Source organism: Lucilia sericata, unplaced genomic scaffold, assembly GCF_015586225.1.
Source record: "Lucilia sericata isolate MDLA Ls3-8-SP2 unplaced genomic scaffold, ASM1558622v1 Contig001286F_arrow, whole genome shotgun sequence".
NCBI classification, from domain to species: Eukaryota; Metazoa; Arthropoda; class Insecta; order Diptera; family Calliphoridae; genus Lucilia; species Lucilia sericata.
In genome coordinates, this window is record NW_023995236.1 from 38,003 (window position 1) to 52,303 (window position 14,301).

Here is a 14,301-nt window from a genome sequence, read left to right on the forward strand (position 1 = left end):
GTATATCAGTATGGTTTTATGAAGACACCAGATATGTTCTGAATACAAATCTTGGACTTGAAACCAATAGAAATCAATCAAAATCGATATAAAATAGTTTGACTTATTTATTTAAAACAATTAATATAAAATATTTACAAATTATAAATTTTTTTTCTTAAAACATTTCACCCACTGGCTTAATAGTCATTTCATGAATTTGAACATGTGGTGGCGTAGAAATGGCATACAAAACACCTTGAGAAATATCTTCCGATTTTAAGAAAGCATCACCAATTAATTCTTTAATTTTATCGGGAATAATTTCCGTGTCAACAGCACCAGGACTTACACTCTATAAAAAGAAACATATATTTTAAAAAAATACCATATTAATTAAGTAATTTTAAACTTACCGTAATTTTAATCTTAGTACCCAAACCCTTAAATTCTTGTCTATAAATCTCTGTTATAGCGGTAATGGCATATTTGCTAGGTGAATAAATGTTATGATCTGGTACCTCATTACCCACAGCTATGACTTTATGACCGGCAATGCTATTAATTAATATAATATGACCAGCAAAATTACGTTCCTTCATGGATTTAAAAGCTCTCTGGGTACAATACACCACACCCATAACATTGGTTTGTAAAACCTGTTCAATATCCGCTAGATTTCCCTGGCATAGTTGGCCATTTTTCATGCAACCCGCATTATTTACTAAAATATCTACACCACCAAATTTTGATATAATTTTATCGAATGCTTCATTAACCGATTTCAAATTGGAAACATCACATTTAAGGGCGGTTAATTTTGATTGTAATTTAACGGGTAATTGCTTTTTAAGTTCCTCAACACGCTCCACACGCCGGGCCAGACCCACAACTTGTAAACCATTATTGATGAGATCCTTAACAATGGCTGAACCAATACCCGAACTGGCTCCTGTCACAACAGCTACTTTATTTTGCCAACGTTCCATTTTATTTTATTTTTTTTTTATAACTTGAGATAACTAGTTTGGATCTTAACACCTTAAGGTTTTTATTAACACTATATATAGTTAGTTGGCAATTTTATTTTTATTTAAAATATAAAATGTTTAGATTGCAGTTACACTGACCTACTAGTAGATAAAAACTACAATTTATTTGTATAAATATTGTAAAAATTTTATTATTAGTTTAATACTTAAAATTTATTCGAAAATGATTTAAACGTTTTAATTACATATTTTTTAATTGTCATTGTTTTCTTTCAATATCAAGAGATAAGAAAATAGAAATCATTATAAATAAATAGGGTGGCATTTGTTAAAAAAAAATTTAAATTAATTGTTGATTACACTCACTACCCTTTTAGGAAGTTGTTAACCCACCATGATAATAAAGTTTCATTTATAATTTTGCCAATTCATCAATATTTAACATACATATAAATAAAAATTTAATATTTCAATCTTTTAATAAAATAATAAGTGCAAAGTATATATTTTTTTAAAGAATCACTGCGACTTGCACTACCCTAATCTATAGTCATCATGACTAAGATTTTGTTATTTCATTAAAGTTTATTGATTCTTTCAAATAAATTGTTTAGAAAATTTTAAATTCTCACATACAATTTCCATTAAAATATTAAAAATTTTGTTCTAGATTTATTTACTCATCCGTACGTCCGTTGAACTTCAAGGCAGAAGTCCGAGCAATAACGAAATGTGTAAATTTGATTAGAATAAAAATGGCGCCCACGGCCCTTAATATATTCACCGACTGCCAGAAGGCAATTAGGGCGATATCAGGTGATAGAATTAAATCGGTATTGGATTGTAAGAAAGCTTTAATTGAATACTCTCCCACAGGTAAGATTTATATCTTATGGGTACCAGGACACTCGGGAGTAGTCGACAACGAAAGGGCGAATGTAATAGCTCGAAGTAGTTAAAAAAGCTGAATTAAATATATGGGTGAGAGAATCCCATAAGGCCTCTCGAAATAATGAAACGGTGGGTAGAACCACAAAGATCCTATTGGGTGACCCTGATGAGAACAAGACGAGTAATCTCCTCAAAATGAGCAAGTCTGAAGTTAGTATGATGGTACGTATACTGAGTGGACACACAGGATTACGAGCACATCTATACAAAATTGGCCGTGCGGATTCAGACGAATGTAGAGCATGTGGAGAGGACAGTGAAACTCTGGAGCACTTTCATTGCCACTGTCAAGCATTCGTCGAAGTTAGATCCAAGCAACTTGGAAGTGATGTTATTCCGGAAATAACATTCCTGACTAACACTGATTAGAAAATTCTTAGGAATTACGTCCAGGAAACTGAGTTTCTGAACATTGAAAAATAATATACACAGTGAACAAAATTTTTTTTCATGAAAAGGAGCGCACAACAGGCCCGATAGTGGCCTAGGTGTATTTCTTCAGATTTGATGTACTATACAATCCACTATCAACCTAAACTAACCTAACTGAACTGAGTAGTAAAAAACCTGCCCTAATGAGGATTAATCCACAATTAACCCTAGTCCCCATATAACCATTTATACAGAAAATCGATTAATTTTCAACAGAACTGTAAATGAACCATTATTTTTATGCCCCTCACCTTCGTGAGAATGGTATATATAAGTTTATCATTCCGTTTGTAATTTCCACAATATAATTTTCCGACCCTATAAAATATGTTTATATATTCTGGATCCTTATAGATAGCGGAGTCAATTAAGCCATGTTCGTCTGTCTGTTGGAATCAATTTTCTGAAGGCCCCAGGTATTATCGGGATCCAAATATTCAATAATTGTGTCAGAAATACTTTCGAGAAGTTTCCTATTTAAAATCAGCAAAATTCGTCCATAAATAACGGAGATATGAGTAAAAAACAATAAACCATTTATTGCATGCTTTGACAAAAAAAGCAACAACAACAAACGTATGTTTGGATGTGTGTTAGTTTAATTGCTTTGCGTATTCTGTTTCGTTTGGCGTTGTTGTTGTTAGTTTGTTTTGATTAGTTATTGCTAAAGTAATGATAGAGTCGGAAAAATGAAATAAGTTCAAATTTTATAAAATTGTTTTTTTTTAAACACTATTGTAAAGGGTATATAAGATTCGTCAAAGACGAATATAGACTTTGATTTTAATTCGTTACGAATTTCACAACAAAAAAGAAAAGGCTTGAAATTTTAAATAATTCAAACGAATTAGGGAGAAGTGAAGTTCAATTCATTTCCAATTCAAAAGAATTTGTAAAAATTAGTTGCAATTCGTTTTCCATACAAGTGAATCTGTAAAATGAGATTGCAATTTGTTTCCAATTCAAATGAATTTGTTGAAGTAAATTGCAATTAATTTCCAATTCGTTCGAATTGGTTTTGAATTAATTCAAATGAATTAAAACAATGAATTGCAATTCAAATGAATGAAATCAATGATGAGTTGCAATCAGTCCAATTCAAGAGCAGATCCGATGGTGGATGTATTGAAAATAAAATCTGTCTAGTTAATATTATTTCGTCAAAATAAACATTATCATTTCACCATTAAACACTTGTTTTTACTTGATTTAATAATTTTGCTAATTGAGCAAAATAAAAATAAATATTAAAAAAAGCCGGTCAAACTAACAACAATACGAACATAAATCTAGACTACCAATCATTATCTAATCTCTTTATCAATTTTCCTATATAAGATAACTTAACAATAAATAACACTCAGTATAAGAGAAATTTTACAAAAAAAAAACTCAATTCAAAAAATCATATAAATAAAACCACACTCCACTAAACACAACAGTCATTCAACCGTAAACTTTGAAAATGGAACGTTGGCAAAATAAAATCGCAGTTGTTACCGGTGCCAGTTCGGGTATAGGTTCTGCCATTGTTATAGATCTGCTTAAGGCAGGCGTACAGGTAGTAGGTTTAGCCAGACGTAAAGAACGTGTTGAAGAACTAAAAGAAAGTTTGCCGGCTGAACAAAAATCTCGGCTGACTGCCATTAAGTGTGATGTTTCCAATCAGCAATCGGTTAATGAGGCTTTCGATGAAATAATTGCCAAATTTGGTGGTGTTGATATACTTGTCAATAATGCTGGTTGTGCTAAAATTGGCCAATTGGTTTCAATGGATGTTCAAGACATACAAAATGTATTGCAAACAAATGTCATGGGTATTGTCTATTGTACACAAAGAGCTTTTAAATCGATGAAGGAACGCAGTGTTGATGGTCATGTTGTACTTATTAATAGTGTAGCTGGTCATAATGTTTTTCCGGGAGCAATGAGTAATGTGCCCACTACAAATATTTACTCACCCTCGAAATTTGCTGTAACAGCAATAACTGAAATCTATAGACAGGAGTTTAAAGGTTTGGGTACAAAGGTTAAAGTTACGGTAAGTGTTTTTTATCAAAAGAAAATAATTAGGATTTAATTAATTATTTTTTTTTAATTTATAGAGCGTTAGTCCCGGTTTAGTGGATACCGAAATTGTTAGTGACCCCTTTAAGCAGGCCATGAAAGATTGTATTTTAAATGCTCATGATATTTCAAATGCTGTTTTATACACCCTCTCCACACCGCCTCATGTACAAATTCACGAAATTACTATAAAACCAGTTGGAGAAATATTTTAATTACGCTTTTATTGAAATAGTTAAAAAATATTATATACTTTAAAATTATTTATAAATAAAATTGTTTACTACCTCGTTTTAATTGTTTCCGTAATTAGCCGCTAGATTTTTAATAACTTTAATTGTTGTTACCTTAATTGAGATATTGCATAAATCAGTAGAAAGTTGTTTGCCAATATCCTCAGTAATTTAAATCTGTCAAGAATCTACATATATGTATGTATATTTAAAAGTTTACGTTACTTACATAGTAATTGATTCATCAACGCACACCCTATACGTCTAAAACTAAAAAGTAGTAATTTCTTAGGAAAAAAGCTTGAGTAATTAATTTAGAAGCACAAGTTGGTGTCTGAAAAATTTTTGAAATTCAGCAATTTTAGGGAGAAAATCGGTACGAAGCAGGGATGAAAAACTAGGTATTATTGTACTTTTTGGCATCGCATAATTCAGTCAATAGAGTAGTCCATAATCAATAGGAAAGTCCGCTCCGGTAAGTTTTCAAAATACTATAGACTAGACTATAGACTAGACTATAGACTAGACTATAGACTACACTATAGACTAGACTATAGACTAGACTATAGACTAGACTATAGACTAGACTATAGACTAGACTATAGACTAGACTATAGACTAGACTATAGACTAGACTATAGACTAGACTGTAGACTAGACTGTAGACTAGACTAGACTATAGACTATAGACTAGACTATAGACTAGACTATAGACTAGACTAGACTAGACTATAGACTAGACTATAGACTAGACTATAGACTAGACTATAGACTAGACTATAGACTAGACTATAGACTAGACTATGACTAGACTATAGACTAGACTATAGACTAGACTATAGACTAGACTATAGACTAGACTATAGACTAGACTATAGACTAGACTATAGACTAGACTATATGACTAGACTATAGACTAGACTATAGACTAGACTATAGACTAGACTATAGACTAGACTAGACTACTATAGACTAGACTATAGACTAGACTATAGACTAGACTATAGACTAGACTATAGACTAGACTATAGACTAGACTAAGACTAACTATAGACTAGACTATAGACTAGACTATACTAGACTATAGACTAGACTATAGACTAGACTATAGACTAGACTATAGACTAGACTATAGATAGACTAGACTAGACTATAGACTGATATGACTAGACTATAGACAGACTATAGACTAGACTATACTAGACTATACTAGACTATAGACTAGACTATAGACTAGACTATAGACTAGACTATAGACTAGACTAGACTATACTATAGACAACTATGACTAGACTATAGACTATAGACTATAGACTAGACTATAGACTAGACTATAGACTAGACTATAGACTAGACTATAGACTAGACTATAGACTAGACTATAGACTAGACTATAGACTAGACTATAGACTAGACTATAGACTAGACTATAGACTAGACTATAGACTAGACTATAGACTAGACTATAGACTAGACTATAGACTAGACTATAGACTAGACTATAGACTAGACTATAGACTAGACTATAGACTAGACTATAGACTAGACTATAGACTAGACTATAGACTAGACTATAGACTATACTAGAAATTTAAAATTGATCTAAATTCTCAAATCTGGGATCGAAAAATGGAGAAAAATTTTAGAAATCCAAATTTTGTCATTTTCAGTTAAATTTTGGGAATTACAGGATTTCATGTGCCTCTTTAGACTTTCAGAAAATATACAAATGTTTTAAATGGGATGGAAAATTTTCATTCTTTTAAAAAGTTATATTTTTAAAATGTAGATGTCAAATTACACTCCAGTCGGACCAGACGTTTAGAAATTACCGAATTATTTAAAAAAAAAAAAAAAAAAAACAATTCTGTCCACAGTGCTGCATAGCTATTCCCATTAATTCGTCTAGTGAAAGCACAATAAGCCTACAGGGAAATTAATGAAATTATGCACAGATATTCTCTTTTGATTAGAAATGTTTGGTGTAGGTCGAATCTGTATGTTAAACATCCAAAATATTTGCTTTATATACAAACATCATATTATAAAATTAAATTATTATTTTATTACTTAATGAAATACACTTAAAAACTTTCTCCAACTGGCTTAATAATCATCTCATGAATTTGTACATGAGGTGGCGTGGAAATGGCATACAAAACACCCGACGAAACATCCTCAGCTTTAAGAATCGTACCATCCAAAGCAGTTTTAATATCATCATTTAGAATTTCAGTATCAACAGCACCCGGACTAATGCTCTAGTATAAAAAAAAAAATAAAAATTTCTAAAATTTATTCTTTACACTGTTAAATTTTGCAACTTACAGTAACTTTTATCTTTGTACCCAATCCTTTAAACTCCTGTCTATAGATTTCCGTAATGGCAGTTATGGCAAATTTACTTGCCGGATAAATATTATATTCCGGTATTTGAACACCACTTATAACTTTATGACCAGCTATACTATTGATAAGCACAACATGACCATTAAAATTACGTTCTTTCATAGATTTGAAAGCACGTTGTGTACAATAGACGACACCCATGACATTTGTTTGCAACACTTGTTCCACATCAGCCACATTCATGGTGGATAATTTTCCTAGTTTCAGACAACCAGCATTATTTACCAAAATATCTATGCCACCAAAATGCGAGACAATTTTATCAAATGTCTCATTTACCGATTTTAAGCTGGAAACATCACATTTCAAAGCTGTCAATTTTATTTGCAAATTTTTGGGCAATTCCTTTTTAATATCCTCAACACGTTCAACACGTCTAGCTAAACCCACTACTTGCAGGCCGTTTTTAAGCAGATCCTTAACAATGGCTACACCAATACCAGAACTGGCACCTGTTACCACAGCGATTTTATTTTGCCAACGTTCCATATTATTTCTTATGTTTTTTTTTTTTGTATTAATATTTAATAAAATATTGCAATTTAAGCTTATCTTGTTATTTGTGAATTTTTTAAAATTTTTTTGCTAGCACGTTTGTTAGGTTTAAAGGTTTTTACTAGACTAATAGCATTTCTCTTTGCGTAAAATGATTTAATAATTTAAATTTGAAAAGGTAGACGAGAGCCAGTGAGATTAAAATGTATAATAGACTTTTTTGCTAATATTTATAATATTTTGTTTGCAATTTTTTATATAGATAATTATTATTTATTTCTACGTGCCAGCCAGACTTTTTTAAAGTTATTTGTAATTTTAGATTCCAAAGTAGAAACGGTTTTATACGGCTGAGCCGAATTTAATATACCTTCCCATCATCTAAACAAACAATAATTAAAAATTTTATATCGTCAAATTTACTAAATATTTTGATCCAAAACCCATTTTAAAATATTTTCTATTATAAATACCTATTATAAAAGATCGCCCTGTTTTTTTATCTCTTCAAAACTGATACACTTTGCTTCCTCTAATCTCAGTCACTAAAAACGTACTAACAAACAAATTATTAATTGAAACTTATTATCTGAAATTTTATTAAATTTCTAAAATTGAGAATATTGGCGAATTAAATTCACACTTAGAATATATTCCAATCAAAAAAAATAATTAAAAATTTCAAAACAAAAATTCAAATTTCCTCTAACATTAACTTGTTAAACAATCAATTAATTATACCTTTCAACTGCTGCTAATAACAAAATTGATTGCCTTAAAATGCAACCTTACGAACTAAGCCTAATTTATAGAATCTAATATTTCATATATGTATAATAAAACGTATAAATTATAATTATTACACTCATATTAAAGGCAAAAAACAACAACATTACTGATATTCTTGTTACTAAAGTAGGTAATGGTCATTTACTTGTGTACTAACTTATACAGTTAATGCCCTTCAGTTTAGTACGATGATGGAGGGTGACTTCTTTGTCTGCTCTCAACAGCTCAACATTCTACACTTGCCTTTTGCATCAATGGATAAAGGCAATCTTTGGTGGTAATGTTGTCTTGATTAATGGCTTCTAATATACTGACCCCATTAATATGAATGTTTTATAAAAAAAAAAGTCTAACGCAAATAATTATATATGTAGTCAGTAAGTGAATACTTTGTAGAGATTAATAGAATTAAAATAAGAGAATTTATGGGTCTGGTTTTTAAGTTACAAATTTAATAGCGATTAAATGTTTTTATGAATTAATTAGTGCTTGTTTTGGCTCTTTGGGTTTTATAAGATTTCTATAAGGGGTTATAGGAATAATTGCAAAAATATGTATATAGTGGGACCTTAAAAATAACGATGCCAAGAATTAGTTCATAGACTAGAACGTAGACGATCATATGGGATTATCCGTTAGTTAGTTAGTGAGTTAGTTAATTAGATAGTTAAGTGAGTGGGTTAGTTAGTTAGTTAGTAAGTTAGTTAGTTAGTTAGTTAGTTAGTTAGTTAGTTAGTTAGTTAGTTAGTTAGTTAGTTAGTTAGTTAGTTAGTTAGTTAGTTAGTTAGTTAGTTAGTTAGTTAGTTAGTTAGTTAGTTAGTTAGTTAGTTAGTTAGTTAGTTAGTTAGTTAGTTAGTTAGTTAGTTAGTTAGTTAGTTAGTTAGTTAGTTAGTTAGTTAGTTAGTTAGTTAGTTAGTTAGTTAGTTAGTTAGTTAGTTAGTTAGTTAGTTAGTTAGTTAGTTAGTTAGTTAGTTAGTTAGTTAGTTAGTTAGTTAGTTAGTTAGTTAGTTAGTTAGTTAGTTAGTTAGTTAGTTAGTTAGTTAGTTAGTTAGTTAGTTAGTTAGTTAGTTAGTTAGTTAGTTAGTTAGTTAGTTAGTTAGTTAGTTAGTTAGTTAGTTAGTTAGTTAGTTAGTTAGTTAGTTAGTTAGTTAGTTAGTTAGTTAGTTAGTTAGTTAGTTAGTTAGTTAGTTAGTTAGTTAGTTAGTTAGTTAGTTAGTTAGTTAGTTAGTTAGTTAGTTAGTTAGTTAGTTAGTTAGTTAGTTAGTTAGTTAGTTAGTTAGTTAGTTAGTTAGTTAGTTAGTTAGTTAGTTAGTTAGTTAGTTAGTTAGTTAGTTAGTTAGTTAGTTAGTTAGTAGTTAGTTAGTTAGTTAGTTAGTTAGTTAGTTAGTTAGTTAGTTAGTTAGTTAGTTAGTTAGTTAGTTAGTTAGTTAGTTAGTTAGTTAGTTAGTTAGTTAGTTAGTTAGTTAGTTAGTTAGTTAGTTAGTTAGTTAGTTAGTTAGTTAGTTAGTTAGTAGTTAGTTAGTTAGTTAGTTAGTTAGTTAGTTAGTTAGTTAGTTAGTTAGTTAGTTAGTTAGTTAGTTAGTTAGTTAGTTAGTTAGTTAGTTAGTTAGTTAGTTAGTTAGTTAGTTAGTTAGTTAGTTAGTTAGTTAGTTAGTTAGTTAGTTAGTTAGTTAGTTAGTTAGTTAGTTAGTTAGTTAGTTAGTTAGTTAGTTAGTTAGTTAGTTAGTTAGTTAGTTAGTTAGTTAGTTAGTTAGTTAGTTAGTTAGTTAGTTAGTTAGTTAGTTAGTTAGTTAGTTAGTTAGTAGTTAGTTAGTTAGTTAGTTAGTTAGTTAGTTAGTTAGTTAGTTAGTTAGTTAGTTAGTTAGTTAGTTAGTAGTTAGTTAGTTAGTTAGTTAGTTAGTTAGTTAGTTAGTTAGTTAGTTAGTTAGTTAGTTAGTTAGTTAGTTAGTTAGTTAGTTAGTTAGTTAGTTAGTTAGTTAGTTAGTTAGTTAGTTAGTTAGTTAGTTAGTTAGTTAGTTAGTAGTTAGTTAGTTAGTTAGTTAGTTAGTTAGTTAGTTAGTTAGTTAGTTATAGTTAGTTAGTTAGTTAGTTAGTTAGTTAGTTAGTTAGTTAGTTAGTTAGTTAGTTAGTTAGTTAGTTAGTTAGTTAGTTAGTTAGTTAGTTAGTTAGTTAGTTAGTTGTATTGTGTAAATAAATTTTTGCATTTTAACTCCTTACTTTTCAATGTAAGTTTTTGCTGGGAAGTCATTAAATTCGACGAATTTCTTGGATTTTAAAAATATATTTTTATTTCATTTGAATTTCATAAAGAGTTAAAAAATCCACTTAAAACCTTTCACCCACTGGTTTAATGATCATTTCGTGAATCTGTACATGAGGTGGCGTGGAAATAGCATACAAAACGCCGGAAGCAATATCCTCCGATTTCAAAATAGTGCCTTGTAAAATAGATTTGAAATTATCATCTATAATCTCAGTATCCACAGCACCAGGACTAATGCTCTATAAACAATAAACAATGTTAAATACATACATATTCATAATAACTACTCTTCCAACTTACAGTAACTTTAATCTTTGTTCCCAATCCTTTAAACTCCTGTCTATAGATTTCCGTAATGGCGGTTATGGCAAATTTACTTGGTGGATAGATATTAAATTGTGGTGCTTGACCATCAATACTACTAACAACATTATGACCAGCTATACTATTGATGAGCACTACATGACCATTAAAATTACGTTCTTTCATCGATTTGAACGCACGCTGAGTACAATATACAACACCCATGACATTTGTTTGCAAAACTTGTTCCACATCAGCGACATTCATGGTGGATAATTGTCCCAGTTTCATGCAACCAGCATTATTAACTAGAATATCTACGCCACCAAAATGCGAGACAATTTTATCGAATGCTTCATTTACCGATTTCAAACTGGAAACATCACATTTTAGGGCTGTCAATCTGGTTTGCAAATTTTTCGGCAATTCCTTTTTAATATCCTCAACACGTTCGACACGTCTAGCTAAACCCACTACTTGCAGGCCATTTTTGAGAAGATCCTTAACAATGGCTACACCAATACCCGAACTGGCACCTGTCACCACAGCGATTTTATTTTGCCAGCGTTCCATATTATTTTGAGTTTTTTTTTGCAATATTAATTTAATAAATGAAATATTTAACTTTTCTTATTATTATTCAAATTTAGCGACAGATTTTTAATATTTTTATTCGCACGTTTGTTCTGTTTAAAGTTTTTTGCAATACTATTAGAAAAACTGTGGCTGTGAAATTATTTTAAAGTTTTCCGTTTGTTATTGTAACTATAGTTAGTTAGTAATTTGAAATTAATAATTTAATTATAGGTGTGTAATATTCGTTCGTGTATGTCTGGTTGTGCTTTTTTAATTCAATTATTATTTACAAGTTGTTGAAACAATTTAGTTTTGTAGATATGTATGATTTGGTAATTACTACTACTATTTGTTTTATTATTTTTATATATATTAGAGATTTTAGTAAAAATCTGATTTTGCAAGTCATTATTTTTTTAGTTTGTAAAGACCTACACTAACTTTTTGATGACAGATAATACTGATTGTTCAATTTGTTTAAAAAATTACATGATCAAGCATGATAAGGTATTTATATTATGAATATTAAAAATTGACAAATAAGGATGATTATTTTGTCCGTAAAATTAGCAAATAATATAATGCTTTTCGGGCATGCCTAAAGTTAGGAAATAGTGATCTTTAATGACCTTATATATCGGGATCTAACGTGAAAGCTAGGTCCTTTAATAAGACGATCCTCAAAGACTTCAACAAAATTTTTAAGAATCTGATTTCAGTTACCCAAGGAACAAAATTTTCTGGCCAACATTTCATAATTCCATAGAACTAATTCTTATCTTCCAAAAATATCAAACTCCTTGAAATATTTAATGAGTTTAAGTTAAAAGAAAAACTTCTATACAAATACCTAAACCTCCTAAAACATGTTAAAGGCAAAAACGAAGTAACTTACATTTAATTACATTCACTTTCAACTTTTTGCAATCATTTACACTCATTCGAAAAATAAACCTTTACACAAAAGTACATAAAATGATGGAACAATTGAAATTCTCATCATTTGAAAATCTGTTTAAAATTAGTTTTATTTCAAAGTTTATTTAAAAACTAAATATGTAATTTTTCGTAGTAAAAGTTGAAGGTTTTTGTTTTCTCACGTTTCTATAATATGGTAGTTGGTTAGTTGCTTCGTTCCGTATGTACTATAAGTAGCTATCTGTGTTTAACAAATACTGCACTTTACTTCCTGTGAAAACAACTGAACATTTTTTTAAATTCTAACGATTATACCAAAACTTTGACTATTATTTACACAAGTGTTGTCGTTTTTTCATCTTTACGAGATTTTCTTTTTTTTGCAATTTTTTTGTTCATTTTTTTCGTTATTTTATGTTTGAAACTTAACAATGATTTCCATTTTTTGTGTGAACACCTTAAAGTACAATCGTTTTTATGCAATGTTGAATATTTTGAATTTCTTTTGCATTATTTTTCTTACACTCACACAATGATTGCAATGGTCTTGGAAAGGATAAGGAGAAAAATGTGCCTTACGAACTGGTTTTTCTTGCCAATTTAAATACAGGATCTTTACAATGTAAAGGTTATTTTTAAAAACATTTTTAAAAAATAAAACTTTATTTAAAAAGAAAAATTTTAAGAAAATTTATATAAAAATAAAATTTTTCGATAATTTTGTCAAAAAAGAAAGTTTATTAAAAATTTCCTATTAAAAGAAACATGAATGAAAATTTTTGTGTTAAAAAAAAATGTATCGAAAAATTTTCTATAAAAGGTAAATTTAACGAAAATTTTCCTAAAATGAGATTATCTATTGAAAATTTTCTATAAAAAAGAATTTAACGAAAATTTTCTATAAAAAGAGAATTTATCGAATATTTTCTATAAAAAAAAATTTATCGAAAATTTTCTATAAAAAGAGAATTTATCGAAAATTTTCTATAAAAAGAGAATTTATCGAATATTTTCTATAAAAAGAGAATTTATCGAAAATTTTCTATAAAAAGAGAATTTATAGAAAATTTTTTATAAAAAAGAGAATTTATTGAAAATTTTCTATAAAAGAGAATTTATTGAAAATTTTTTATAAAAAGAGAATTTATCGAAAATTTTCTATAAAAAGAGAATTTATCGAAGATTTTCTATAAAAAGAGAATTTATCGAAGATTTTCTATAAAAAGAGAATTTATCGAAGATTTTCTATAAAAAGAGAATCTATCGAAAATTTTCTATATAAAGAGAATTTATCGAAAATTTTCTGTAAAAAGAGAATTTATCGAAAATTTTCTATAAAAAGAGAATTTATCGAAAATTTTCTATAAAAAGAGAATTTATCGAAAAATTTTCTATAAAAAGAGAATTTATCGAAAATTTTCTATAAAAAGAGAATTTATCGAAAAATTTTCTATAAAAAGAGAATTTATCGAAAAATTTTCTATAAAAAGAGAATTTATCGAAAAATTTTCTACAAAAAGAGAATTTATCGAAAAATTTTCTATAAAAAGAGAATTTATCAAAAAATTTTCTATAAAAAGAGAATTTATCGAAAAATTTCTATAAAAAGAGAATTTATCGAAAATTTTCTATAAAAAGAGAATTTATCGAAAATTTACTATAAAAAGAGAATTTATCGAAAAATTTTTATAAAAAGAGAATTTATCGAAAAATTTTCTATAAAAAGGAAATTTATCGAAAAATTTCTATAAAAAGAGAATTTATCGAAAAATTTCTATAAAAAGAGAATTTATCGAAAAATTTCTATAAAAAGAGAATTTATCGAAAATTCTTCATAAAAAGAAAATTTATCGAAAATTTTCTATAAAAAGAGAATTTATAGAAATTTTTTTAT

General features: G+C 28.5%; 4 protein-coding genes across 4 annotated transcripts; 1 reads left to right on the top strand and 3 right to left on the bottom strand.

The window, feature by feature from the left end:
• Positions 1 to 89: 89 nt before the first annotated feature.
• On the bottom strand, positions 90 to 1,080 carry LOC119610834 (farnesol dehydrogenase-like). Its single transcript, XM_037966221.1, has 2 exons — positions 396 to 1,080; positions 90 to 334 (listed from the first exon to the last, which is right to left on the bottom strand). Exons 1-2 carry the CDS (start codon positions 966 to 968, stop codon positions 158 to 160), a joined length of 750 nt encoding a protein of 249 aa, XP_037822149.1. The 5' UTR covers positions 969 to 1,080; the 3' UTR covers positions 90 to 157.
• A 2,690-nt stretch (positions 1,081 to 3,770) lies between these two features.
• On the top strand, positions 3,771 to 4,712 carry LOC119610832 (farnesol dehydrogenase-like). Its single transcript, XM_037966218.1, has 2 exons — positions 3,771 to 4,395; positions 4,460 to 4,712. Exons 1-2 carry the CDS (start codon positions 3,820 to 3,822, stop codon positions 4,634 to 4,636), a joined length of 753 nt encoding a protein of 250 aa, XP_037822146.1. The 5' UTR covers positions 3,771 to 3,819; the 3' UTR covers positions 4,637 to 4,712.
• A 1,983-nt stretch (positions 4,713 to 6,695) lies between these two features.
• On the bottom strand, positions 6,696 to 8,103 carry LOC119610835 (farnesol dehydrogenase-like). The gene is made up of 3 exons (XM_037966222.1): positions 8,032 to 8,103; positions 6,983 to 7,939; positions 6,696 to 6,915 (listed from the first exon to the last, which is right to left on the bottom strand). The coding sequence occupies exons 2-3, from the start codon at positions 7,550 to 7,552 to the stop codon at positions 6,739 to 6,741; spliced, it is 747 nt and encodes a 248-aa protein (XP_037822150.1). The 5' UTR covers positions 7,553 to 7,939; positions 8,032 to 8,103; the 3' UTR covers positions 6,696 to 6,738.
• Positions 8,104 to 10,612: 2,509 nt separating this feature from the next.
• LOC119610833 (farnesol dehydrogenase-like) lies at positions 10,613 to 11,644 on the bottom strand. Its single transcript, XM_037966220.1, has 2 exons — positions 10,911 to 11,644; positions 10,613 to 10,849 (listed from the first exon to the last, which is right to left on the bottom strand). The coding sequence occupies exons 1-2, from the start codon at positions 11,484 to 11,486 to the stop codon at positions 10,673 to 10,675; spliced, it is 753 nt and encodes a 250-aa protein (XP_037822148.1). The 5' UTR covers positions 11,487 to 11,644; the 3' UTR covers positions 10,613 to 10,672.
• Positions 11,645 to 14,301: the final 2,657 nt, after the last annotated feature.

Bases quoted from the DNA above. Each gene is read 5' to 3' on its own strand.
- LOC119610835 (XM_037966222.1), bottom strand. From the start codon at position 7,552: ATGGAACGTTGGCAAAATAAAATCGCTGTGGTAACAGGTGCCAGTTCT. The intron at 6,916-6,982 runs GTAAGTTGCAAA...TTTTTATACTAG, and splicing joins GTACAAAGATAAAAGTTACT to AGCATTAGTCCGGGTGCTGT.
- LOC119610833 (XM_037966220.1), bottom strand. From the start codon at position 11,486: ATGGAACGCTGGCAAAATAAAATCGCTGTGGTGACAGGTGCCAGTTCG. The intron at 10,850-10,910 runs GTAAGTTGGAAG...TATTGTTTATAG, and splicing joins GAACAAAGATTAAAGTTACT to AGCATTAGTCCTGGTGCTGT.
- LOC119610834 (XM_037966221.1), bottom strand. From the start codon at position 968: ATGGAACGTTGGCAAAATAAAGTAGCTGTTGTGACAGGAGCCAGTTCG. The intron at 335-395 runs GTAAGTTTAAAA...TTCTTTTTATAG, and splicing joins GTACTAAGATTAAAATTACG to AGTGTAAGTCCTGGTGCTGT.
- LOC119610832 (XM_037966218.1), top strand. From the start codon at position 3,820: ATGGAACGTTGGCAAAATAAAATCGCAGTTGTTACCGGTGCCAGTTCG. The intron at 4,396-4,459 runs GTAAGTGTTTTT...TTTAATTTATAG, and splicing joins GTACAAAGGTTAAAGTTACG to AGCGTTAGTCCCGGTTTAGT.